The sequence below is a fragment of the Lepus europaeus genome, chromosome 18 (assembly GCF_033115175.1).
Source record: "Lepus europaeus isolate LE1 chromosome 18, mLepTim1.pri, whole genome shotgun sequence".
Taxonomy (NCBI): domain Eukaryota; kingdom Metazoa; phylum Chordata; class Mammalia; order Lagomorpha; family Leporidae; genus Lepus; species Lepus europaeus.
The window spans coordinates 38,461,575-38,485,890 of NC_084844.1; the positions used below are offsets into that span (position 1 = coordinate 38,461,575).

At 50.3% G+C, this 24,316-nt stretch overlaps 2 protein-coding genes across 3 annotated transcripts in view; one reads left to right on the forward strand and one right to left on the reverse strand.

Annotated features, from left to right (window-relative positions):
- The window catches only part of TAF15 (TATA-box binding protein associated factor 15), a 34,358-nt gene extending 31,719 nt beyond the window's left edge, over window positions 1–2,639 (reverse strand). Inside the window, exon 1 of the mRNA XM_062175539.1 lies at window positions 2,541–2,639. Coding sequence (XP_062031523.1) covers window positions 2,541–2,547 — 7 coding nt within the window. The 5' untranslated portion in view covers window positions 2,548–2,639. The remainder of the gene's footprint in view (window positions 1–2,540) is intronic.
- Window positions 2,640–14,231: 11,592 nt separating this feature from the next.
- MMP28 (matrix metallopeptidase 28) overlaps window positions 14,232–24,316 on the forward strand; it is a 28,223-nt gene continuing 18,138 nt past the window's right edge. For both annotated transcript variants that reach the window (XM_062216409.1, XM_062216408.1), the window contains exon 1: window positions 14,232–14,342. In XM_062216409.1, the coding sequence (XP_062072393.1) occupies window positions 14,232–14,342 (111 nt within the window). The remainder of the gene's footprint in view (window positions 14,343–24,316) is intronic.

A 24,316-nucleotide genomic window follows, 5' to 3' on the forward strand; every position in this document is an offset into this window, starting at 1 on the left:
TTTTTTTTTTTTTTTTTTAGTCCATTCCTACACTGAGATGATAGTCCTTCAAACTCATAATTCAGAAACCCAGGGTTTCAGGGTCTCTGTTCCCATGACCTGGCTCAATGGGCTCATTATTTCATCTCCTGTCCTTACATGGTTACCTTGTCAAGAACATCCATGTCTCTGCATGATGAGACCTACACCCTACTCTCTAGGGCAGCTGCAAATTTAACTCCATTCCTTTACCATGCTGGCTTGTACTTCTTTTTGCCAGTGGGGGCTTGCACTTTCTTTTTGCTACGTATTTTTTATTGGGGGGGAGGCACAGTCTGTAAATATGAAAATTATCCTGGTCTAACACATCACCAGAATGAGAAGTATCTTTATTTGTAATTTTTAGTATGTGCAACTGGCATTATTTCACTTGTGATTTTAATATGAGATCAGATAACTCACATTTGTAAGCAGTATCTGAATGCCAGACTCAGATTTGTAATATTTATAATTTTGATTTATTTATCAACTATTTAAGTGCTTGTATTTTACTGGGTTTGTAAGTCTGCCCTGACAGACATTCGGAGTGATTAAGTCGATCTGATGGATTAAATTTACAAATGTAAACTGGAATGTTTAAAGGATTTAACTTATTGATGGCATTAGCTGTTTAGGGGTAGTTTAATCTTTTAAGTTTATTAACATAAACATTCAACAAACAACAAGACAAAAGTATTATCTTATACAAAGTCAAAGTAGTACTTTTACAGAAATAGTTCAGAATGTATAAACAGTATTACAAGACTAAGTAGAACTTAGATTCTAGTTTTAATTGAATGTTAAGAAACAAGCATCTACTAAATATTACTTTTCACAAGAAAGCCAATCTCAGTATTTCTTTAAAAAACTAAAATTACAAAGCAGCAATTAACTAGCTGATATCTCAGTCACATGAAAATCACTAAAGGAGTAAATCAGCTCTACTATGATACATGGAAAGCCTGAATTTTATAAACTGCAAACTCCTAAAACCACCTAGTACTACAAAAACAAGCCATTGTTTATACTAAGCCTGCTAAAATCAGAACAGGCCAAAAGTTCTTAATAAGCAATGTATACATTGAAACTTGGTCAATTTCTTCATGGTGGCAGAATTTTTAATTTTCTTAAACTACTGTAAGTTACACATCCTCCTTGGGAGCCTTACCAGACTTCCTCCCAAATTATGCAGCTGAGGAAAGGTGTACCAATGTCTACTTTGGAAGTTATTCGTTGTTTGAGGAAGGATTAAACAGAAATTGAAAACAAGAGGCAAGTTCAGTGGCTTATCCCCTCAAAAAGATCAATATTCTAGCTTTTTAATATCAACGTTAACCTAGGAGAAACGCATCATTTTCCTGTCCAATCCTTCTTGCTAACTCAGATTCTTGAGACTGTCCCTTTTCTTTGGTCACACCATTCCATCCTTCTACATGACAATTACCGGGGCTTTCGTGTTTGTTTCTCAAATACTGACAGGTTGCTCCTTAGAACGTAACAGGCAGGCTCTACTAGAAGGCATACTGTACCCCAACCATATGGCTTTGGGAAAACGTGGTTTTGCACCACAAAAAGTGACATCTAACGCTCCTGAGGGTTCCCAGCAAGTGGATCCCTTGGGTCCCTGTGTGATCAGCTAGGTCGGCTAAATCCAGAGGACCTGCACCTTCTTGACTTTTAGATTCTGGTTTAGCAGGATCCACACTGGCTGTCCTAGAGCGACTAAGGCTCCTTTCTCTCCTCCACACAACGGGTGGCCTCTGCCCATTTAACTGCTCGTCGGAGAAGCTGCTCTCCTCGTGGGCTGGGTGTCTGACGGGGCAATGCCACCAACACCTACGGGAGCTTATCACTAAGAGACGGGGCTCACTTCCAGCTCTTTCGGGGGACCAACAACTGGAGGGGCGGTTAGGATGGCAGAGCGGGGCCAGGAGGAAGCTGACTGACAGGCCAAGACCCCCACTGCACTCGCGGCGGCTACGGCGGCGTGTGAGGCAACGTCCTTTCAAAAGGATCCCAGGGCGTCCAGGCCCCCACCCGAGGAACGGGTGAGTCAGGAAGGCCCAGCTCCACTTCACGGGTGGGGAAACTGAGGCAACGAGGCGGCGAGATGACTGGCCCGAGGCCTCGCTGAGATCTGAGGCGGAGCGGACAACCCGAAGCACCGATTCTCTCAGTCTGATGCTCTCCTCGCGGCTCCCCCCGCCCCCTAGGATGGCGTAGACCGCCTCCGCCCCCCGACTCACACACACCCTCCCCCGGGAGCGCAAGTCTCCTCAGGTTCCAAGGACACGGCCAAAAGGCAGGGGACCCGAAGAGCTCCCGCCGTGATTTGCAGCCAGAGAGCGTTGGGAGCGTGCGTGCCTCCAGCCCAACATGGCGGCGGCGCGTCCGCCCCCCCACCCCAAGCCTCCCTCAGGGCCGAAGGTTTTCCCTCGGGGCCCTCCGGTGGGCGGGAAGACTGCCCAACCCCGCCAGGCCCCTTCTCGCCGCTGCCGCTGCTCGCTGACGGAGTCACCTACCCGACATGACTAACGGCCGCGGCGCGGAGCCCCCACAGCCCGCCGAGAACAAGGAATACCACAGCCAGGCGGCGCGGCGGCCGGAGCTGTTCTGAGGGCGGCGCGGCGGGCTGAGGCCGACTGCGGGGCCTCGGCAGCCAATCAGCGGGCAGCGGGCCGTACCACCCACCAAAGAAGGAGGGGTGGTTGTGCACCAGAACGGGCCTCCGAGCCCTGAGGACCCCTCTGGTCTCCCCTCCGCGGGCGGTACCATTATTGAGAGGGAACTGAGAAGAGAAAGTACCAATGCCGCCGTGAGTACGGGGGAGGAGGCTGGACGTACTAGAGAGCCGTCCTACTCGCATTCCTATTCCTCACCTTTCTGGTTCTGATAGAATTCGAGGTTATGGAGCGACAAAGGGGGGGGCCTTACAAACTCAGGCTGTTTGGTTAGAAAAGGCTTTTCTTCCTCTAAAATTTCGAATGGTTTGCCCTAGTTGTCTCCGTTCTCCGACCGAGAGCTCGGGCCACCTGGGGGCGTTCGGAGTGGACGAGCTGGAGCCCGGGGACAGAAAGTCGTGACGAGCCGCTGGTACCTACCTGGTCACCTCACGGCTTATTATGACTACCTTGCCGAGTGGAAAACAAGAAGGTACCAGACACAGAGACGTGCGTGGAAACGGAATCGCACGCAAACCTGACCCTGAGAACGTGGTGGGGCGGGGGATCGCGCTCAGATTTTCGGTACCATCGTATCGGCTAACACGTAGTTGTCTGGCAGCCACCTTGCATCATCTCACTTAATTCTCACAACGGACTGATGAAACCTCTTCCCGACGTTGCCTTGAAAGCAGAACTCACTTACCTCGGGTCTTGGAGCTTGCCAAGGGTGGCGATGGAATTTGAAACCTGGTAACCCGACACCGCTGTGTGTAGGTTCGACCACATCGCATTGCGGCCTAGAGGGGCATTAGCTCTATTATGGAGAAGGCAAAGGGAAAGCTCAGCCAGCCAGCAGGGACAGTTGCCCTGAAGGTGTGATATCTGAGCCTATCCCTAGGTGATGAGCAGAAGTTGAGTGAAGGAACGAGCAAAAAATATTGCGGGCGTTTGGGGACAGAGCCAGTTGCTACAGGATCCGCCATACCACCCATCCCTGTCACTGCTCTTCGAATAAATAAACTAGTTTTCAAAAAAAAAATATTTATTTATTCAAAAGACAGTTACAGGCCGGTGCGGTGGCTCACTTGGCTAATCCTCCGCCTGCGACACTGGCACCCCAGGTTCTAGTCCCGGTTGGGGCACTGGGTACTAGCCCCTGTTGCTCCTCTTCCAGTCCAGCTTTCTGCTGTGGCCCGGGATGGCCCGGGTGCTTGGGTCCCTGCACCCGCATGGGAGACCGGGAGGAAGCATCTGGCTCCTAACTTCGGATCAGCGCAGCGCCGGCTGTGATGGCCATTAGGGGAGTAAACCAACAGAAAGGAAGACCTTCTCTCTCTCTCTCTCACCGTCCATAACTCTACCTGTCAAAAAAAAAAAAAAAAAAGAGTTACAGAGAGGGAGAGAGAAAGAGAGAGGTCTTCCATCAGCTGGTTCCCTCCCCAAATGGCTTCAACAGAGCTAGGCAGAAACAAAGGCAGGAGCCAGTAGCTTCTGAGTCTCCCACACTTGGGCCATCTTCCACTCCTTTCCCAGGCACTGGATCAGCTAGGACAGGGACACAAATGGGCACCCATATAGGATGCCAGCGTTGCAGATGGTGGCTTAACCTGCTACCTGCTGCCACAACACTGGTCCACTTTATTTTATGATTTTTGTTTTTTTAAAGATTGGTTTATTTTGGGCCAGCATTGTTGCATAGTTGGTAAAACTACTGCCTGCGACACCAGCATCCCATATGGGCACATTGTCCTGTCCCAGCTGCTCCACTTCCAATCCAGCTCCCTGCTTATGTGCCTGGAAAAGCAGCAGAAGATGTGCTTGGGCCTCTGCCACCCTTGTGAGAGACCCAGATATAGTCCCAGGCTCCTGGCTCCGGCTTGGCCCACCCCTGGCTGTTGTGGCCATTTGGGGAGGGAATCAGCAGATGGAAGATTTCTTCCTGTTTCTCTCTCTCTGTGTGTAACTCTGCCATTCAAATAAATAAATCTTTAAAAAAAAAAAAAAAAACTGGGCAAAAGGACTTTCCAAACTGCTCATAGAACAAGTAAATCAATGTCTAGAGTATACTCTCAAAGGAAGGATGGTAGGAGATAATGCCAGAAAAGCAGGAGCAAAATGGCTAGAGCCTTATGAAGTATGTTAGAATGTGGGCCTTATCATGAGGACAGTGGGAGCCACCAGAGGATTTTTTTTTAAGTGTTTATTTATTTATTTGAAAGTCAGAGTTACACACAGAGAAAAGGAAAGGCAGAAAGAGAGAGAGAAAAGGTCTTCCATTTGCTGGTTCACTCCCCAATTGGCTGCAATGGCTGGAGCTGTACTGATCAGGAGCCAGGAGCTTCCTCCAGGTCTTCCCACATGGGTACAGGGGCCTAAGGACCTGGGCCATCCTCTGCTGCTTTCCCAGGCCATAGCAGAGAGCTGGATCAGAAGTGGAGCAGCCGGGACTCAAACCAGCGCCTATGTGGGATGCTGGCACTGCAGGTGGCAGCTTCACCTGCTATGCCACAGCACCAGCCCCACCAGAGGTTTTTAAAAGAAGAGTTTAGGGGCTGGCAAGCAGCAGATAGTGGCTCAACTGCTTGAGTTCCTGCTGTGCACATGGGAGACCTGGATGGCTCGTGGCTCCTGGCTTTAGCTTGGCCCAGCCTAAGCTGTTGTAGCCATTTGGGGAGTGAACCAGCAGATGGAAGACTTCTCTTCCCCACCCCCACCCCCATCACTCTGCTTTTCAAATAAATAAATATTTTTTAAAAGGAGGAGTAAGGTCAGATTTGTATTTTCCAGTTGCAGAATGAAGAACACTTAGAAACGAGGGATGCCTGAAAGCAGGGAGACCAGTGAGGTGGCCAGTGCAAAACATGCCACTGACAGATAATAGTGCCCCGGATGTAGGAGTAGCTGTGGAAGTGGAGGTGAATGAAAAGGTTCCAGATACCTAAGGAGTAGACTGGACAAGTGCCCAGAGAAAGGAGCCTGGTGAATTCTGGGTTCCTGACTTATGCAAGTGGCCAGAGGGTGGTGTCATTCACTGAGATAGGAAACATGGAGGAGGAGACTGGATAGAAGTGAAGGGATAAGTTCAGGATTCATGCCTTCAGGTCAGAAGAAAAGGCATGAAGTCATCTTTCCTCACTATATGAGCCCTAATTGCCTCAATTCTAGATGGAGAGAGTCATAGAACCCTCTAGACAGGTCCAAACAAGCAAGGCTAAAGGAATAAAATTCTTCCATGACTAAAAACCATTTAACCATTTAGCATATATTTATTGAGGAAGGCAGCCTGGAGGAGACATTAGGCATGGCAACAGCAGGACAAGAACTGGGTTGTAGAGGGAGGAAAGGGATCTTCCAGGCTATTCTCTAACCCCCCCTCCCTTAAGATTTATTTATTTGAAAAGCAAGCAGAAAGGGAGAGATAGAGAGAGAGCGAGAAATTTTCCATCTGCTGGCTCCTCCCTAAATGGCCACAATAGCCAGGACAAAGCCAGGAGCCTGGAACTCTATCCTGGCCTCTCACATGGGTAGCAGTGACCAAGTACTTGGGCCATCACACGCTCTCTCCTTTCCCAGGCACATTGAGCAGGAAGCTGGATTGGAAGCAGAGCAGCCAGGACTAGAACTGTCACTCCAATATGGAATGCCTACATCACAAGTGATGTCTTAACCCGCTGCACTACAATGCCAGCCCCTCTTTTTTAAATAATTTTTTAAGAAAGGAATACAGAAAGTGCTGCACATCATTGCCTTCTTAAATTTTTACCACCATTCATTTATTCACTGTTCATTCAGCTGCTTCCTCAGGAGGTTAACAACGCCACAGGCCCTAGAAAGCCCTGAAACATAGCCCTTGCCCTCCAAGAACCACCGTCTGATACCAGGGGTTCCTACCAACTGCTGAACATGCTAAGATTGGAGGATGTGGAGGGTGCTGTGAAAACACAGAGGAAGGGCACCTTGCCCCCATGAAAGGAGACTTTCTGCAGGTAGTGCCTCTAAAACTGGGCTCTTAAGCAAGGACGGGGGTTAGCCAGCGGGGGCATACCAGGAATAGCACACTCGCCTGCTAGGACTGGGGAAAAGCAGAATTTTGGGAATTCTAGGTGGTTCAGTCCGGTTGGGGTGTGGAATTGCAGGGGCGGAGAGTGGTGAGAAATGGAAAGAAGAAGGCAGCAGCCACGTCCTGAAGAGCCTGGACGTTCGATGACTGCAGTGGGGAACTTGTGAAGAATTTAAACACGTCTATGGAATAGCTTTTATCCACAGCTGGCAGACGGGAACGCTGAAGCTCAGGAAGGTGTAATTCTTTACCAAGTCATGCAACTAATTAGGGACACAAGCAGAACTCACACCCAAGCCTTTGGATCATGCTCTCCATTCTATTCACAAAGGTCCTGGTCTCCCAAACTTGAAACAGAGATCGTCCCAGATCTTCCACGCTTGGGATTTTTTCCATGGGCCCCTTCTCTACCACACAGTGACTCCTGTGCTCTCCTGTCTTCCAGGCTTTTGCCTGGAGATTTTACAAACTTGAATCTTCACCCAGTCGTTCTTCATACTGGGAGATCCTACTCCCTGTTACCTCCACTATCCTGGCCTCAGTCTGCATATTTATGGAAGAGAGCAGCTACACTTTACACATGAGCTGTAGCACAAGCTATCTGCAAAGACCTGGATCCTGGGCCTCTGGGCCCTTCATCCAGTCCCCTTGGTCTGCAAGTTGTGTTGTTTCCATTTCATAAATTCCCTCGAGTGGTAGCTTCCAGCTAGAATTGGCCAATGGGAGGCCTGGTAGGAAAGAGGGGAAGAAAGGGAGAATTGAGGGTTATTCTTCTCTTCCCTTTTCACCGCTGGTGTACGGCCTTGAGTGTAAATGTACTCAGAGTGAGAAAGGGCGCCATTAGAGGGAGCCATCTGAGCAGACAGGCCTGGCCTGACCCGACCAGTTCTACCAGGATTACTCTGGTGGCTGCTTTGAGGAGACAGTGGACCATGGGAGGCGACAGAGGTAACAAGGAGAGGTTATTGTTGACACCAGAATAAAATCTGGATCACAGTAATTTTTGCCTCATTTTAAAAAAGATTTATTTGTTTATGTATTCATTTGAAAGAAAGAATAAGAGAGAGAGAGAGAGAGAGAGAGAGAGAGAGAGAGAGACTCTTCTATCTGCTAGTTTACTCCTCAGTTGCCCACAACAGCCAGAGTTGGGCCAGGCTGAAGCCAGTAGCCAGGAATTCTATCTGGGTCTCCCATGTGGGTTTCAGGGGCCCAAGCATTTGGGCCATCTTTTTCTGCCTTCCCAGGTGCATTAGCAAGGAACTGGATCAGAAGCAGAGCAGCTGGGACTCAAATGGGCACTTCAATATGGAATGTCAAGGGCTGGCACTGTGGCGCAGTGGGTTAACGCCCTGACCTGAAGCACAAGCGTCCCATATCGATGCCGGTTCTAGTCCCAGCTGTTCCTTTTCCAATCCAGCTTTCTGCTATGGCCTGGGATAGCAGTATAAGATGGTCCAAGTTCTTGGGCCCCTGCACCTGTATGGGAGACCTGGAAGAAGCTCCTGGCTCCGGGCTTCGGATCGGCACAGCTCCAGCCATTGTGGCCATCTGGGGAATGAACCATCTGATGGAAGACCTCTCTCTCTCTCTGTCTCTCTCTCTGTCTCTCTCTCTCTCTCTCTCTCTCTCTCTGCCTCTCCTCTCTAACTTTCAAATAAATACATAAATCTTTAAAAAAAATATGGAATGTCGGGCCGGCGCCGTGGCTTAACAGGCTAATCCTCCGCCTTGTGGCGCCGGCACACCGGGTTCTAGTCCCGGTTGGGACGCCGGATTCTATCCCGGTTGCCCCTCTTCCAGGCCAGCTCTCTGCTATGGCCCAGGAAGGCAGTGGAGGATGGCCCAAGTCCTTGGGCCCTGCACCCGCATGGGAGACCAGGAGAAGCACCTGGCTCCTGGCTTCGGAACAGCACGATGCGCTGGCCGCAGCGGCCATTGGAGGGTGAACCAACAGCAAAAAGGAAGACCTTTCTCTCTGTCTCTCTCTCTCTCACTATCCACTCTGCCTGTAAAAAAAAAAAAAAAGGAATGTCAGGGCTATACTGGCCCCCCAGTTTTTGCCTTTTGAAATCCTGTGGAGGTCACAGTTGTCCCAAATAATTTCAGGCTTACACACCTTGCTGACTTATTCTCTGGTTGGGTTGTATAATTCCTCTCTGAAACTCCAGTGCCTAACACAATGCCCAAAACAGTAAACATCTTAAACATAAAAGGAAGAGAAAAACACTTGTATTTCGTGAGTTCACAAGTGAATAAATAAACAAAAGGCATGACTTGTCTTTCTGGCTTGTCTGTAAACTTCTTAAGCTCAAAGACCTTATCTAGGACCTTCCTGTGTTTCCCATGAGGCACAGAGTAAGTGTTCGGTGAGTGTTTGTTGAAAGAATGACAGCTACAATGACAGCTGCTGTGTGCCAAGTGCCACAGGCAGTTGTAGTCTTGTCACCACCCCACCCCCTCCCCCAGGGGAAGTGTCTCTAGAGCCCTGGTCCCGTGGCCTTCCTAGAGAGCAGGCCTCCCATGATGATTGCTCCAAGACTGCACTGCCACAGCAGGGAGCTCCCTGTAAATGACCGGGCTATCCCTGTTCCCCCAACAGTGTCAGGCGCTTCCTGTTCACGGTGGAAAGGAACCAGACACTTTCCTGTTAGCAGGTCTTTTAAGCAAAGCAGCAGATGCTGAGCAGGTCTTGGCCCAGCCTTGAAGGCCAGATGCCTGGTGGTTAGAAAGCCTTTATGTGGAAGGGAAATGGGGCATTGCGCCAGATTCGCCAAGCATTTATTGTGCTCCTTGCATGTCCCCTGGGCCCTGGTGTGAGTAAAAAAACAAATTAAAAGATGTTGATGCCTTGCTAAACTGTGATGAGGGTTAGGGAGCATGGGGGTGCTCTGAGCTCGAGAGCATTGCCTGGTGAGGAGGTGGTAGTGCAACTGTCCTGGGGCAGGCTTGTATGTGTCGTCTGGATGTGAACATGCTCATTATGAAAATGTGCACAGAATATATGAGTGCACGCTAGTGTATGCACCCAATATCCAGCACTTCACAGGGTTTAAGTTACTAATGGTCTAGCTTGCTCCCCATAGCACACAGAGTAACAGAAAAGGCAAGAATTGTCTTTCTCCCATTCTAAAACTGCAAAACTCAGGCTGGTTAACTTGCAAAGGTCACACAGTAGGAAAAAGTCAAGATTCAAACCCAGGTCTGTCTTACTCCAAATGCCTTGCTTTGTCCAGACCCAAACGAGCCTGTGCATGTGTTTTGGCAGAGAGAGGTAGGTGGGTTGTATGTAAGTGGACGTGGCCCAGGCTGATGAGGCCACATCTGCATTTGCTGGAGACAGAAAGTGTTTCCCTTCCAGAGGCAGAGGTGGTTGCTAGAGAGCCAGGATTTCTAGAATTGAATCATAACTTAAAAAATGCAGAGGCTCCGGTCAGTAATGGATGCAAATTATCACAGGTAAAATTCCCACAAGTCTGGGGAAAATCTCCTCTTCAAGTCTCTCAAACTAATCTCGCATCCTCATTATTCCTATTATTGTGGTTTCTTCCAGTTAATTGTCCCATGAGTTCTTTTCTCCAGAGCCCAGAATTCCTTGATAAAATCTACTTTGTGTTGTGTTGACTTCCCGGGGAGGAGGAAGGGGCAGAGACAAAGCTGATTGTTCCTCATAATAAGAGAGAAACTGAGGCCCAGAGGATCCTCATCCAGGATCACACATCCTGCCTGATTCAAGGGGGTCCTGCTGTTGCCTTCTGTCACAGCAGGACGAATGGCCTGGGGTGGCAGCATGCCAAGGCCTGGCATGAGAGCCATAGAGGCCTGTCCACTGTGGGGAGGCCAGGAGGCACTGGGGATCTGAGCTAAGCCCTGGTGCAAAGAGAGGAAGAAGGAGGAAGTAGCTGTTTTGAAGAGGAGGTATGTGAAGAACCAGCAGCCCAGATGGGTCAGAACCCTGCCCTGTGAAGATGGGCAGGAGGGAAAGAAAGCACCAGACAGCTGGAAAATCTAGAGCCTCCCTCCTCTTGGGCACCGATATTTAGTAGTCAGTGGTTCAGTGGGTCTGGAGTGGGGCTCAGGAATCTGAATTCTTAACAAGCGGCTCAGGCAATTCAGTGCAGGTGACCCAAAAACTATATAAATTTGTCTTGAGGCAACATATGTAGTATTTAAGGGAACAGGCTCCAGAGTTACACCATGCAGGCTTGAATCCTAGCTCCATTACTAGATTTGTGTGACCTTGGAAAGTGATATAATTTCTTTGCCTCACTTTTCTCATCTTTAAAATAAGAATGCTTGGGGCTGGTGATGTGGCACAGCAATACAGGCATCCCATAGAGTAGTGCAGGTCTGAGTCACAGTATCTCTGCTTCAATCCAGCTCCCTTGTAGTGCATCTGGGAAAGAAGCAGAAGGTGGCTCAAGGGCTTGGGTTCCTGCTACCCACTTGGGAGACCCAGATGGAGGTCCAGGCTCCTGGCTTCAACTTGGACTGCCTTGGTTGTTGTGGCCATTTGGAGAGTAAACCAGTAGATGGAAGATCTCTCTCTCTCTCTCTCTCTCTCACTTTGTTTCTCTCTCCCTTTAAAAATAAATAAAGAAATCTTAGAAAATCAAATAAGAATGCTTTTAATAGCTTTCTCATAAGGAAGTGGCCAAGATCAATGTTCTGACTATATAAAGTACATATCACAAGCATAGCAGATGTTATATAAAGTACATATCACAAACATCAATCATTATTATTTGTCCCAACTCATCTTCTCATCCCTACCCCCATGTCCACCAGAGGAAGAAATAATGATATTAGATGAACACAGGGACTTGCCTCCATAGTACTGTCTTGGGTGAGGGCTGCTTTTGCATCCCAGGGCTATTCTCCCATCGCTCTCACTGCGGACTGAGCCTTTTTCTAATAAACTGTCCTTCCTTTCCTCCTCAGATCTCTCGGATCCTCCCAGGGCACACGTAGCAAGCTGTCCTCTTCCCCACCCCCGACCCCAGCCATCCAAAACAGTGTGGTTCAGAGTGTGTCCCACAAAGTGAAAACACATTGCAGTTCAGTAGTAGTGCTTTGGAGTTGCCTGGATTTTGAAGAAGACCACAGAACTTGTGCTCTGGGATGAAAGAGTAATCTTCAGAGGTGGAAGGGAACCAGAGGCCCTTGCTACCCAAGTTCTAAACACAGAACATGCTCTCTCCCCAGGAAATGGAGACATCCTATGCCAAGGCCTTGGAGACGCCTACAGCACTGTGGGGGTGGAAGCTCTCCTGTTTTGCAGGAATTCCGGCAAGGACTTCTAAGTCTGGATAGCACCTAGAGATGACCACAAGCAGAGGTGGAATGGAGAGTGGCAAGAATAGAATCAAACAATTCAACCCAAGACACAGAGCAAGGCAGGGATAGTCAACCTTCAAACACAGCAGTGGTGCTAGTTTGAGAGGTCCAGAGACCAGGGCTCCCCTGAGATGCAAGATCGCTTTCTGGTGGCCAAGCCTGTCTTTTCCCAGGTACTCAGCCCTCCAAAGAACTGTGGCTTCCCCTCTTCTGCCCTCTGCATAGCGAGCTGAAGTGAATAATTTCTGGGATGTGCTGGGAGGTGGGGATGGAGAGATTCAGCATGGAGAGAGAATTGGTAACCCCAGATTTGACTACAGCTTGGCCCACAGTGTTCTTAATGACTGACACTCTTCACAGTTCCCTCCCTAAGCAGGCAGGCTATCTGGCCTGGTCAAGGCCACAGTATTCCTTGCCATATCTCTAACCTTCACACACACACACACACACACACACTACAGTTGACAGATAAACTAGAGGTGCCCAGCTAAACTTGAATTTCAGGTTACCAATGATATAATTTTTAGTATTAATATGTCCCAAATATTGCACACATTAATCTGATATTCAAGTCTAACGGATGGTCCTGTAGTTTTGTTTGCTAAATCTGGCAACCCCGTCCCACTCCTCTTGAGTCTCCCTGCCCTAGGCTCAAGGCAGGGCTTTCCGTGAGCTGGCGGCTTCGTCACTGCTCTGTCCTTAGCTGAGAACCTTCATTCTAGCTGGCCTGGATAGACCGGAAGCTCTCTGAGAGTCAGGCCAGGCCTCCCTCCGGGAAGCTCTCTGAGAGTCAGGCCAGGCCTCCCTCCCGTCCCTGGGGCAGGGACCCAGGCAGGGCCACTCCTCACAGCTGTGTACAAGGGGAGGGGAGGAAGACTGTCAAAAAAACAACCCTGGCTTTGCTCTGTCCCTCCAGTGAGTCCCTGACACAGGGACATCTGCCGCGGAAGGCTGTCCTGGTCTTCACTGGTCTGCCCAGTGCAGTGCCCGTTTCTAACTGGTCCCCCAGGATGTAGGCCCTTTTTCATTGGTTGTTTGCAAGAGGACAGGGGCCTGTCTCCAATTAGTCTCACCCAAAGACTGCCTGTTTCTAAAACCTCTATTCAAAGACCTTTTTTTTTTTTTTTCCAATTTCCCCACCCAAGGGGCTGTCTTTTTCTAAATAGCACAAAACACCACGTGCTCCCGAGGGCCTGTAGCCTCAGGATTAGAACACTGCGGGTTTTTGTTTCTTTGTTTAGCACTTTGTAGAGTGCACATGAACTCATCCCAATCCCACCAGGGTCCCAGCAGCTCCGTATCCTGGTGGCAACCGCTGTGGGCTGTGAAAGCAGAGAGAACCAGTTGCCTTGGCTCAGCGTGTGTTTGGCTGAGGCCTTCACGCACGTTGCTTCTCTCGATCCTCATAACGACTTGACGGGACAGGGAAGACACTGGACACTCATTTTCTCTTTTCACCCTCGCGCAACCCTAGGACCCAAGTATGCTCCGTTGTTGAGGATGAGGAAACTGACACCTGCGTGTCGCACGGCAGCGCCTGGGCACCAGACCGTCACTCATCGAGCTAGAAATCTCCCGACCCTCACAGGACACTGATATGGTCCTTATCACTACTTGATTAAAAAAAAAAAAAAAAAAAAAGTGGTTCAGAGGGAGGGAGTGACTGAAGAACTAAACCGCCGGCAGGTGAACGCAAACACGGGTCTTCTGACCCCAGTCCGCAGCTCCTCTCACACCCGGGGCCGGGCTCCCCGCCTGACAGAAACAATCAAAGGCCCTCGGTGACCCAGGACCCCTCCCGGACCTTCCCTGGAGAGATCCGGATCAACAGGAGCCCAGAGAACGGGGCGCGGCTGCGCAGCGGGCGGAAGCGGCCCCAGGGCGGCCGCGCGTCCCGGCGGTGGCGCGGGGTGGGTGGGGCGCGGGCCCCGGGCTCGCGGCCCCTCCTCCGCCCCTCCCCGCCTCCCTCCCTCGGTCCTCTGGCCGCCGGGCCGCCGGGCAGCCACTGCCCAGGCTGGACGACCTCGCGCCGGCTGCCGGCGAAGGGCTGCGCAGGAGCCACCCGCGAGCCCCGGGACGGCCCCTCTCCGCGCGGGGGCGGCGCCGACCTGGCGCATCCCGGGGATCCCGCGCCCCGCCGCAGGGGCGGCGGCGGGATGCGGCCGCGCGTGGGCCTCCTGCTGCACGCCCTGCCGCTGCTGCTGTGGGGCGGCCTGGACGCCGAGCCCGTGGGGCGCGTAGGCCGGGAGCTGCGCCAGGAGGCGGAGGTACTGGGGCTGGGGCCGGCGGGCCGGGGTCCGAGCGCTGGAGCCGCACCGGCACTTCGCGGTCGTGCCACGCGGCCGGGTCGTCTGAAGGGACCTTTCACGTTCCTCTGGCTTCGCACACAGGGCCGGGGCAGCGCGGACCCGAGCCCGGGACGGGACCACACCGGCGCGCGGTTCCGAAGTGAGGGCCGGGGGCGAGGGCGGGGAAGCAGCCAGACGGGGGGGGGAGGGGGGGGACTGGCAGGGCAGAGAAGCAGCCTCACCCAGGGTGGCACGGGGCCGCCGTGCCTCGCCGCCTAGGCTGGAGCGGCTCGCCCTTCGTGCAACGGGATGCCCCCGGCCGTGCGGTGCCTGGGCGGCCACTGCTGGCGGCGGGCAGCGGAGCAAGCTGTGTAAACTGCCCAGGGCCAGTCTGTAAAGTGGATCGAGTCCTGCGCTGCCGGGGGCGCCTCGGGGCTGAGCTGGAGAAGAGGGGGCGGCGAGGTGGAGGTGAACCTTAAAGAGCTCGCGTTTGGTTCTCCAACTTGGGACTGTACTGCACCTGGGGAACTTGGCGTGCGGGAGGGCTGCGGACCGATGTGGGGCGACGGTGTTCTGGAAAAGGTGATAGCAATAACACAACACCGTCATTTCTGCCTCCCCTCAAGGCAGCAGCCATCTCTGACGCTCTCCTCTGAGTAGGACCGCGTCTTCTCAGTTCCGAGAGGGGCTGTGCAAGAGTTCTCCATCTGCGAGCGAGCGCAGCGCGCTGCCGGGAGGCTTCTGCCCCTCTGAGCGCATCAGTCCTGCCCGTGAAGGAGTGCCAGGGAAGGCTTCACGGGAGCTCCCCTCCTCCCGGCCTCTAGCGGGGAGCGCTGACTTGGGGAAACCTGCAGCATGGCGCGCGCCCTCCGCTCTCAGAATTGCGGGTCCTTCCTTCTGCCGGCTCTCACCGCCTCTGGGGAGTGCTTGGCGGTGATCCTGCTTCAACCAGGGGATCCTGTCTCCAGCGCCCCTTCCTAGTGCTCTGAGCTGGCCGTTTGTGCGTACTCAGGGAGTCACTTTTGTTTCTCTGAATTTAGTCTTACAAAATCTAGCCCAGAGGCCTCCCGGCCCCAGGGGAAGGCAGGGTCTACCACGCCAAGGCTTGCTAAGAGTCGCACCCCGCCTCCTCCCAAGTTCAGGTCCAGGGCAGTCCTTGGCAAGGGAACAGAGACAGTATCTCTGCTGCCCATGCCTGCACTGGCCCCAGATGGAGAGAATTTCACCGTGGGGTGTGCTTGGGAAACTTAATATCTAACAGACCGAGGCTCTCAGTCTATTTAACATAAATTGAGGGAAGGGGATTTTTAACTCTCAGAGCAAGAAACATTTTTAAAGCATAAAAACTCAAAATGTGTAATGAGTGTGGTCTGTGTATGCCTGTGTGTAAGCATACAGATGTGCCCATACACACATATATGCAATCGGGGGTGTGGCCACACCTGCCTGCAATCCCAGGTAAATCATTCACCCTCCAGGAGCCTCACTTTTTTTCTCTGTGCAGTGGGAGTTAATAATGTCTATCCCACAAATGTTGTGGGGTTTCATTGAAATAATATACATAAAGTGCACAGCACAGTATCTGATACATTGAAAGCAGTCCATAAAAGGAAATGGATTTCAGTCTTCTTGTTGAAGTTATTGTCTTTATAAAATTTTGACTTACTCATTTTATTTGAGAGACAGAGATACAGGGACAGATAAAAAGCCAGACAGAGAGGGCTCCCATCCATTGGGTTACCTGCTGCCTCCCAGGACGAGATTTAGCAGGAACGTGGAGTCAGAGATGGAGCTGGGACTTGAACCCACGCATCCTAATATGGGTGCAGGCATCCTGAAGAACATCTTAACTGCCTGCCCAAAGCCCACCCCCTGTTAATGTTACTATTATCTTTTCTGTTATTTTACGGAACAGAGCTTCAGATTAAAGTTTTGGCTTGGAGACTAGCTCTCCCAAAACAATAACACAGGACAAAATATGTAAGGCAACTATTTTCAGCATTGGATAGCATACAGCACAAAGCTGCAATTCCTAGCAGATGGTGTTGCAGTTACTATGACTACATTACAAATTACCCAAAAGCTGAGTGTCGTAAAATGACCATTTACTAAGTTCTCAGATACTGTGGGTCATAATCACACATAAGGCACAGCAGGGCAGCCTGTCTGTGCTCTGCAAAGGCTGCGAATGGCACCCTCTGAAGGCTGTTGACTCACATGTCTGTCAACTGATGCTGGCTGTCAGCTGGGGGCCCAGGTCTCCTCCGAGTCCCAGCCCTGTGGTCTCTCTGGGGGACGTGTACAGGCTTCCTAGCGTGGCAGCCAGGTCTGAAGATGCATGTTCAGAGAGAAAGTTGTATCTTTTATTTCACTGAGGCTTGGAAGTCACATAGCATCACGTTGGCTCTACTCCATTGGCTAGGGTAGTCACAAGCCCTACCCAGGTTCCAGGGAGGAGATGTGGACAGTTCGTGGGAGGACTGTTGAAGTCACCTTGTAAGAAGAGCACAGGAATAGGAGATACCATTGTGGCCATTTGGGAAACACCGTCCTCCACAGAAGGGGGAGCCAGGCAGTCAGCCCCACCATTACCCCAGCTCTTGGCTACTGCAGCGCAGGGAGCCAGACCCCAAGCAGAGCACAGTGGCCCTGCTAAGCTGAGGTGGCCGAGCTCAGAGTTCAGGACTGTTGAAGCAGCTGGGATCTGTGGAATGGGGGATCCTAGTGGAGGAAGCCACACTGAAAGGGACCCCCTGCAAGGCCTTGCCTGAGGACCGTGCAGGTAAATGTAGTTGAAACTATGCAGGACGTAGCGAGAGAGCAACTGTTGTATGACTGGGATCAGAAAAGAGTCTAGAAGTTGAGCAGTTCCGGTCTGCCACCTGAGGCACCCATCGGACAGCAGCAATGCCTTGCTTTAGGAGTGAGGACTGAGAGTGGAGAGACCTCCTCTAACAAAGCTTAGAAGTAGGAAAAGGTGGAATACGTTTCCTGTTGTCATAATTTCCTTAAAAGAAAACTACCTAAAGCAAACTAATGACCTTGTAAGTTGGACTTTATAACATGCATGAAAGTTATGACAATAGCACAGAGATGGGCAGAGATGGGCAGGCAGGAAGATGGAATTGTGCTGGTGTAAGATGAGTAGATTTGTGACTTGGATGTGTCAGGTGTGAAGTAGGAAGTGGGAGTGTAAAGGATTGGTCCGGTATGAACTCTAGTGGACCAGGGTAGGTTAAAGGAGTGACACAACGAAAAACAGAACCAAGCCTTGACAGGATCTGCTGATGAATGTCTATACATTTGCATATCCTGAAAATTACGTATAAATAGGATCATAGAGTACGTGGTCTTTTATGGCTGGGTAGTTGGAGGTTTTTTTTTTTTTTTTTTTTTTAAGATTTATTTATTTGAAAGACAGAATTACATAGAGAGGAGAAACAGGGAGATCTTCCATCCACTAGTTCACTCCCTAAATGGCCACGACGACCAGCCTGGAGCTCCATCTGGGTCTCCCACATAGTGGCAGGGACCCAGGCACTTACACCATCCTCTGCTGCTTTCTCAGGTGCACCAGCAGGGAGCTGCATCCAAAGTGCAGCAGCCAGGACATGAAAGGGCAACCGTATGGGATGCCAGCATCTCAGGCAGAGGCCCCATAGTTGGAGATTTTAACACCCCTCTCCCGATAATGAATAGAGTGAATAAACCAAAAAAGAGGAGGAGAAGGAGGAGAGGGAAGGGGAAGAAAGAAATCAGTCAGGATATGCAAGACTTGAACAATATTGTTAACCATCTTTGCCTGATTGCTAGTGGTAGAAAACTAAACTGGAAAACCCCAAAATACACATTCTTTCCAAGTGCCTGTGAATCATGTGTCAAAATAGACTATATTCTGGACCATAAAAAATCTCAATAAAACTTCCAAAACTGAAGTCTTGTAGTTGTGTTCTGTGACCAAAACAGAAGGTAGACGTCAGTCACAATAAGATATGTAGCAAAGCCCCAAATATTTGGGAATACCACACTTCATTTTAATACTACACTTCTAAATTACCCATGAGTAAATGAAATCACAGGGAAATTAGAAAATATTTTAAACTGAGTAATAATGAAAACATAACATTTTATATCAACATTGATGGGGCACAGCTAAAGCAGTTGTTAGAATGAAGTTTTTACAGCTTTAAATGCCTGTGGTAGAAAAGAAGTTTTTAGATCAATGATCTAGGGTTCCACTGTAAGAAGCTAGAAAAAGAACAGATAATACCCAAAGTACATGGTGGGACAGAAATTATAAAAACCAGCCAGGGATGGTAGGCAGGGCCCTTCACTTCTCTGGGCTTCAGTTTCCCCTCCATAAAATAAGGGTAGCTAAATTTTATTTGTATTTATTTATTTGAAAGAGTTATGATGGAGAGGAGACAGAGAGATCTTCCATCAGCTGGTTCATTCCCAGATGACCGCAACAGCCAGGGTTGGGCCAGGCTAAAGCAGGAGTCTGGAGCTTTATGTGGGTGTCCCATGTGGGTGGCAGAGGCCCAGAGACTTTAGCCATCTTCTATTGGTTTTCTCAGGTGATTAGCAGGGAGGTAGATCAGAAGTGGAGCAGCCGGGGCATGAACCTGTGCCCCTATGAGATTATGGCATCACAGGTGTGGCTATACCTGCTGTGCCACAATGCCAGCCCCTAAATTTCTCAAATGACTTCTGAGGTTCTCCCTAGCTCCTAGCTGTAACATCATTTGACTGTGGTGTGTTTCTATGCCTGTGCTTCTGTGTCCGTGTGGAGAGAAGGGGGTATATATATATATCATAGGTCTTCTGTGTGTCCATGTCTGTCCACCTGGATGTGTCTCTGTGTGTTTCCCAATACCCTGTGTGCATACAAAGTAATAAACTCAAGGGCTTTTCAGAGTGGGTTTTGCCTGGGAGGAGACCTACTGCTTACAAAGCTTTATTATGAACAAGTTCATTGTTGCCCACTTAGGGAAACTAGAGCTGCTCCCAACACTAGGACGTAGGAAGAGCTCGTGCTGCTGAGCTGCCACATTGCAAGTTCATGAATGACATCATCCTGGCCCCTGTCCCTTTCCCAGGCAGGCCCTGTCCTGAGCTTGGGTGACAGACTGTCCCAGGAGATCTGTCCACCATTCGCTTCGCTTGCACCTTCTTTAGAACAACCAGGACCTGCCTTCCACTCAGTGGGCCATCCCTTCCCACACAACTGCTTCCGGTATGCTGGTACAACCATCTGCTGGACAGCTGCTTCTCCAGGGAGACGCTGGGGCTTCCGTGGAGCATCTACCCCTAGATGCAGCGTCTGTTTCTCATGTCCCAGACTCATTCATTCATCTGACTTTATTTGTGAGTCAGAAACCCAGAAGCCTGGGCGTGGGAGCCACTCCTAAGAACTCAGCTCTGACTCATGGGGACTGGGTGAATACAAGGGCAGAAGAGGCTCCACAGGGTCCAAGAGGAACACAAGTGGATGGAAAGGCTCTTGTCAAGCCAGTTTGAAAATGAAGAAACCTCTCTGGGTAGTGGAAGCAAGAACACAGCAGGGCAGGACAGCTGGCCAACTTTCTCCCCAACCCCAGCCTTGGTTAGGGCAGCGTTCTGTGTCCTGCACTCAGCTCCACAAGCCTCGCGGGCGTCATGAATCCATACAGTTGTGGTTATTTGGCGTTAGAAGAGAGAGAGTTCAAGACGGGATCCAGGTAGAAACTGACTAGCTCGTGATTCCCATCTTCCTTAAGAACAGGAAAGAGAAGTAGAGGAGATTATAGTAAAAAGTATCTCAGTTACACCTAAACAGAACCCTGTGAATATGAGACTAAGGACAAAGCAAAGAGACAAGGAGTCAGGCAGAGGGAAGAAGACTTTGCCCAAATAGAAGGAAATAGCTGAGCTCATCCCGCTGCATCCTGGAAGCAGGTGTTTCTCTCTGTCTCTCTTTTTAAAATTTTTCATTATTGGCCGGCGCCGTGGCTTAACAGGCTAATCCTCCACCTTGCGGCACCGGCATACTAGGTTCTAGTCCCGGTCGGGGCACCGGATTCTATCCCGGTTGCCCCTCTTCCAGGCCAGCTCTCTGCTATGGCCCAGGAGTGCAGTGGAGGATGGCCCAAGTCCTTGGGCCCTGCACCTTCATGGGAGACCAGGAGAAGCACCTGGCTCCTGGCTTCAGATCAGCGCGATGCGCCAGCCGCAGCGGCCATTGAAGGGTGAACCAACAGCAAAGGAAGACCTTTCTCTCTGTCTCTCTCTCTCTCACTATCCACTCTGCCTGTCAGTAAATAAAAAAATAAAATAAAATAAAAACCTCTTATAAAAAATTTTAATTATTTTATTTATTTGAAAGCAGACAGAAGATGAGAGAGACACAGAGAGAGATCTGCCTTCTACTGGTTCACTCCCCAAATGTCCACAGCAACCAGGGCTTGACCAGGTCAAAGCTGGGAGCCTGGGACTCAATTCACTCCTACTTGGGTGACAGGAACCCAATTACTTGAGCCATGACCTGCTGGCTCCCAGGGTGAGTAGTAGCAGGAAGCTGGATCAGAAGCAGAGCCAGATCTTGAACCCAAGAACTCTGATATGGGATGTGAGCATCTCAATTACACCAAATTCCTCCCCAGTTTTTGTTTGTTTGTTTTAAAAACATGCTTTAAGAACTGCATTGTGGCACAGTGGGTCACACTGTCATCCCATATGGGCGCCAATTTGAGTCCCAGCTGCTCCACTTCTCATCCAGCTCCCTGCTGATGCACCTGGGGAAACAGCAGAAAGTGGCCCAAGTACAGGGCTCATCCCGCTGCATCCCGTTGAAGGCCCCTTCAACCCATGTCAGAGACCTGGATGGAGTCCAGACTCCCGACTTCAGCCAGGGCATTGCTGCCATTTGAGGAGTGAACCAGCAAATGGGAGATGTCTCTGTCTCTCTCTGACTCTCACTCTCTCTGTGTTACTCTGCATTTCCAATAAATAAATCTTTTTAAAAAAGAAAAGAATGAGCTTCAGTCTTGTTGAATACCTGTGGCCCTTCAGGTGTGATGGGAGACATGATCCCAGCCTCTGTCTGAAAGCCGGAGTCCGTGCTTGAGCGGCTTCTTCCCTCTGCCCCTGCAGCTTCTTGCAGAGGATACAGGAGAAACCCAGCTGGCAATGCCCCAGGCTGGCCTTTTTCTCAGTTGAGATTCAGCTCCCAGTGGAGAGAACAGCTTGACCTCTACTCCTGCATTTGTAAATCTAAATCGCTTGTGTAAATGTGAAATGAAACATCCTGGGATGGATGTCAGGGAGTTCAGGTTCAAGTATTGGTTCTATCACTTTAGCAAGACACTGCACTCCCTTGAGATGTAGTTTGTTCATCTTTAAAATGAATATAATACTCCTGTCCTGTTTATGTTCTCACAAGGTGATTGGGAGGTTCAAAGAAAGTGTGATACCTATAAGAGCTCTACAGTTGTGAGGGGCTTATTGTGCTCCTGAGTTCCAGGAAACATTTTTAGCTATAAAACATGGCAAGGCAGAATGCCAGCTGTCATTCCTTGCATTTTGACTTGGCTAATAATGCTAACGATATCCTTGAATGGTAAGCACCATCTCACAGTCACTATGGAAAGGCTAAAATCAAAGTGAAATATGAGATGGACTATATCATAGGTAAAGCAATTTTTTTTTTAATTTTTAAAGAAGCTTATTTATTTAGAAGGCAGAGTGGCAGAGAGAGAGACAGAGAGACAGAGAGAGAAAGAGGGATAACTTCCGTCCTGTGGTTCACTCCCCAAATGCCCGCATCAGCTGGGCTGGGACAGGCAAAAGCCAACAGCCAGGAGCCGAATCTGGATCTCCCATGTGGGTAGCAGGGACCCAATTCTTGAGCCATCACCTGATGCCTCTAGGGGTGCGCATTCGCAGGAAGCCAGAATCACAAGTGGAGCCAGGACTCAAACCCAGGCACTCTGATATGGGCTGTGGGCAACCCAGTGACTAAACTGCGACGTAAAATTCCCGCCCCTCAGTTCATTTGTGCAGCTGAAGTTCTTTGATGTGAGGCATGTCTGGGGAGATGAGTCCCAGGCTCACCTATCACAAGTCCCTTCCTTTTCAGCAGTAAAGCTCTGTGACTCTAGAGGTAACAACCTTTGGAATGGGACAAAAAAAAATGCTTTCCCAAAGCGTCTTCTTACTGCATTTTTATGATGCCCTTGTTTAAGTGGTAGAACAGCATTCTTTCCCCCATTTCATGCTTCAGGGCACAGACAAGTTAAGTAATTTTTTTTTTTTTTTGGACAGGCAGAGTGGACAGTGAGAGAGAGAGACAGAGAGAAAGGTCTTCCTTTGCCGTTGGTTCACCCCACAATGGCCGCTGCGGCTGGCGCGCTGTGGCCAGCACACTGCGCTGATCTGAAGCCAGGAGCCAGGTGCTTCTCCTGGTCTCCCATGGGGTGCAGGGCCCAAGCACCTGGGCCATCCTCCACTGTACTCCCGGGCCACAGTGGAGAGCTGGACTGGAAGAGGAGCAACCGGGACAGAATCCGACGCCCCGACCGGGACTAGAACTGGTGTACTTGTGCCACAGGCGGAGGATTAGCCTATTGAGCCGCGGCGCCGGCCACAAGTTAAGTAATTTTGTCTGAGATCACATACTAGTCAGCTGCAGAAGCAAAGACAGAACTGAGCCATTTGGAGTCCTGGCTGCTCCACTTCCAGTCCAGCTCCTTGCTAATGCACCTGGGAAAGCAACAAATGATGGCCCAAGTATCTGGGCCCCTGCTACACAAAGGGGAGGCTAGGATGGAGTTCCTGGCTTACGGCTTCAACCTGGCCCAGACCTGGCTGTTAGAGTCATTTGGAGAGTGAACTAGCAGATGGAAGATCTCTCTCTCTCTCTCTCTCTCTCTCTCCCCCTTTCAAATAAATACACCTTAAAAACAAATAATAGCTAGAACTGGAATATATATCAGAGCTCTAATACAAACTCTTCATTTTATGGAAGAGAAAGCTGAGGCCCAGAGAAGCACAGGGCTTGCCTGAGACAAATCATTGGCAGCACCACCAGGAATAAAACTAAGGACTCAGTGCCCCATGTCTCTGCCCTTCCATTCCAGTGGCTTGGAGTTTTCGACTCAGGCCTAGGACTCATTTTGCTGCACCTTCTTACTAATCTTGCCCTGCTCAGAAATGGCCAGAATTTCCCTTTGCCTGTGGCACTAAATGAGCTGGGCCCTGCACACCCTTCTAACAAGTCAGGACAGGTGCAGGACTAGAACCCGCAGAGCTGGGCTTCCACCCAGCTGCCTGGGTCCTGGGAGAACCATGTGCATTTTACCCAGATACCACACCGACACCCTGGAACTTTTAAGAGGTGACTCCCGAGGGCCAGTGCTGTGGTGCAGTGGGTTACAGCCCCAGCCTGCAGCACCTGCATCCCATATGAGTGCCGGTTCGTGTTTTGGCTGCTCCACTTCCGATCCAGTTTCCTGTTGATGGCCTGAGAAAGCAGTAGAAGATGGCCCAGTGCTTGAGCCCCCCTGCACCTGTGTAGGAGATCTGGAAGAAGCTCCTGGCTTTGGCCTGGCCCAGCCCTGGCCATTGCAGCCATTTGGGGAGTGGACCAGCGAATGGAAGACTTCTTTTTCTCTCTCTCTCTGTCTCTGCCTCTCTCTGTAACTCTGTATTTCAAACAAATAAAATAAAATCTTAAAAGAAAAAGAGGTGACTCCCCAGAACAGCGGCCCCAGCCCTAGCAGAGTGGCTGAGGCATGGTGGCACAGTGATGAGGCCAGAGCAGGGGAGTCACTCAAGGGGCACAGTCCTCCAGCTTCCCCTCCATTCTGCCCCAACCATGGGCTCCCCAGGAGAGAGGAAGGCAGAAGAATTGGTGAGAGAAAGCTGGGTGCCTGAACTTCAAGGCTGGACCAGGCACTGCCTCTGTGGAGTGGGGC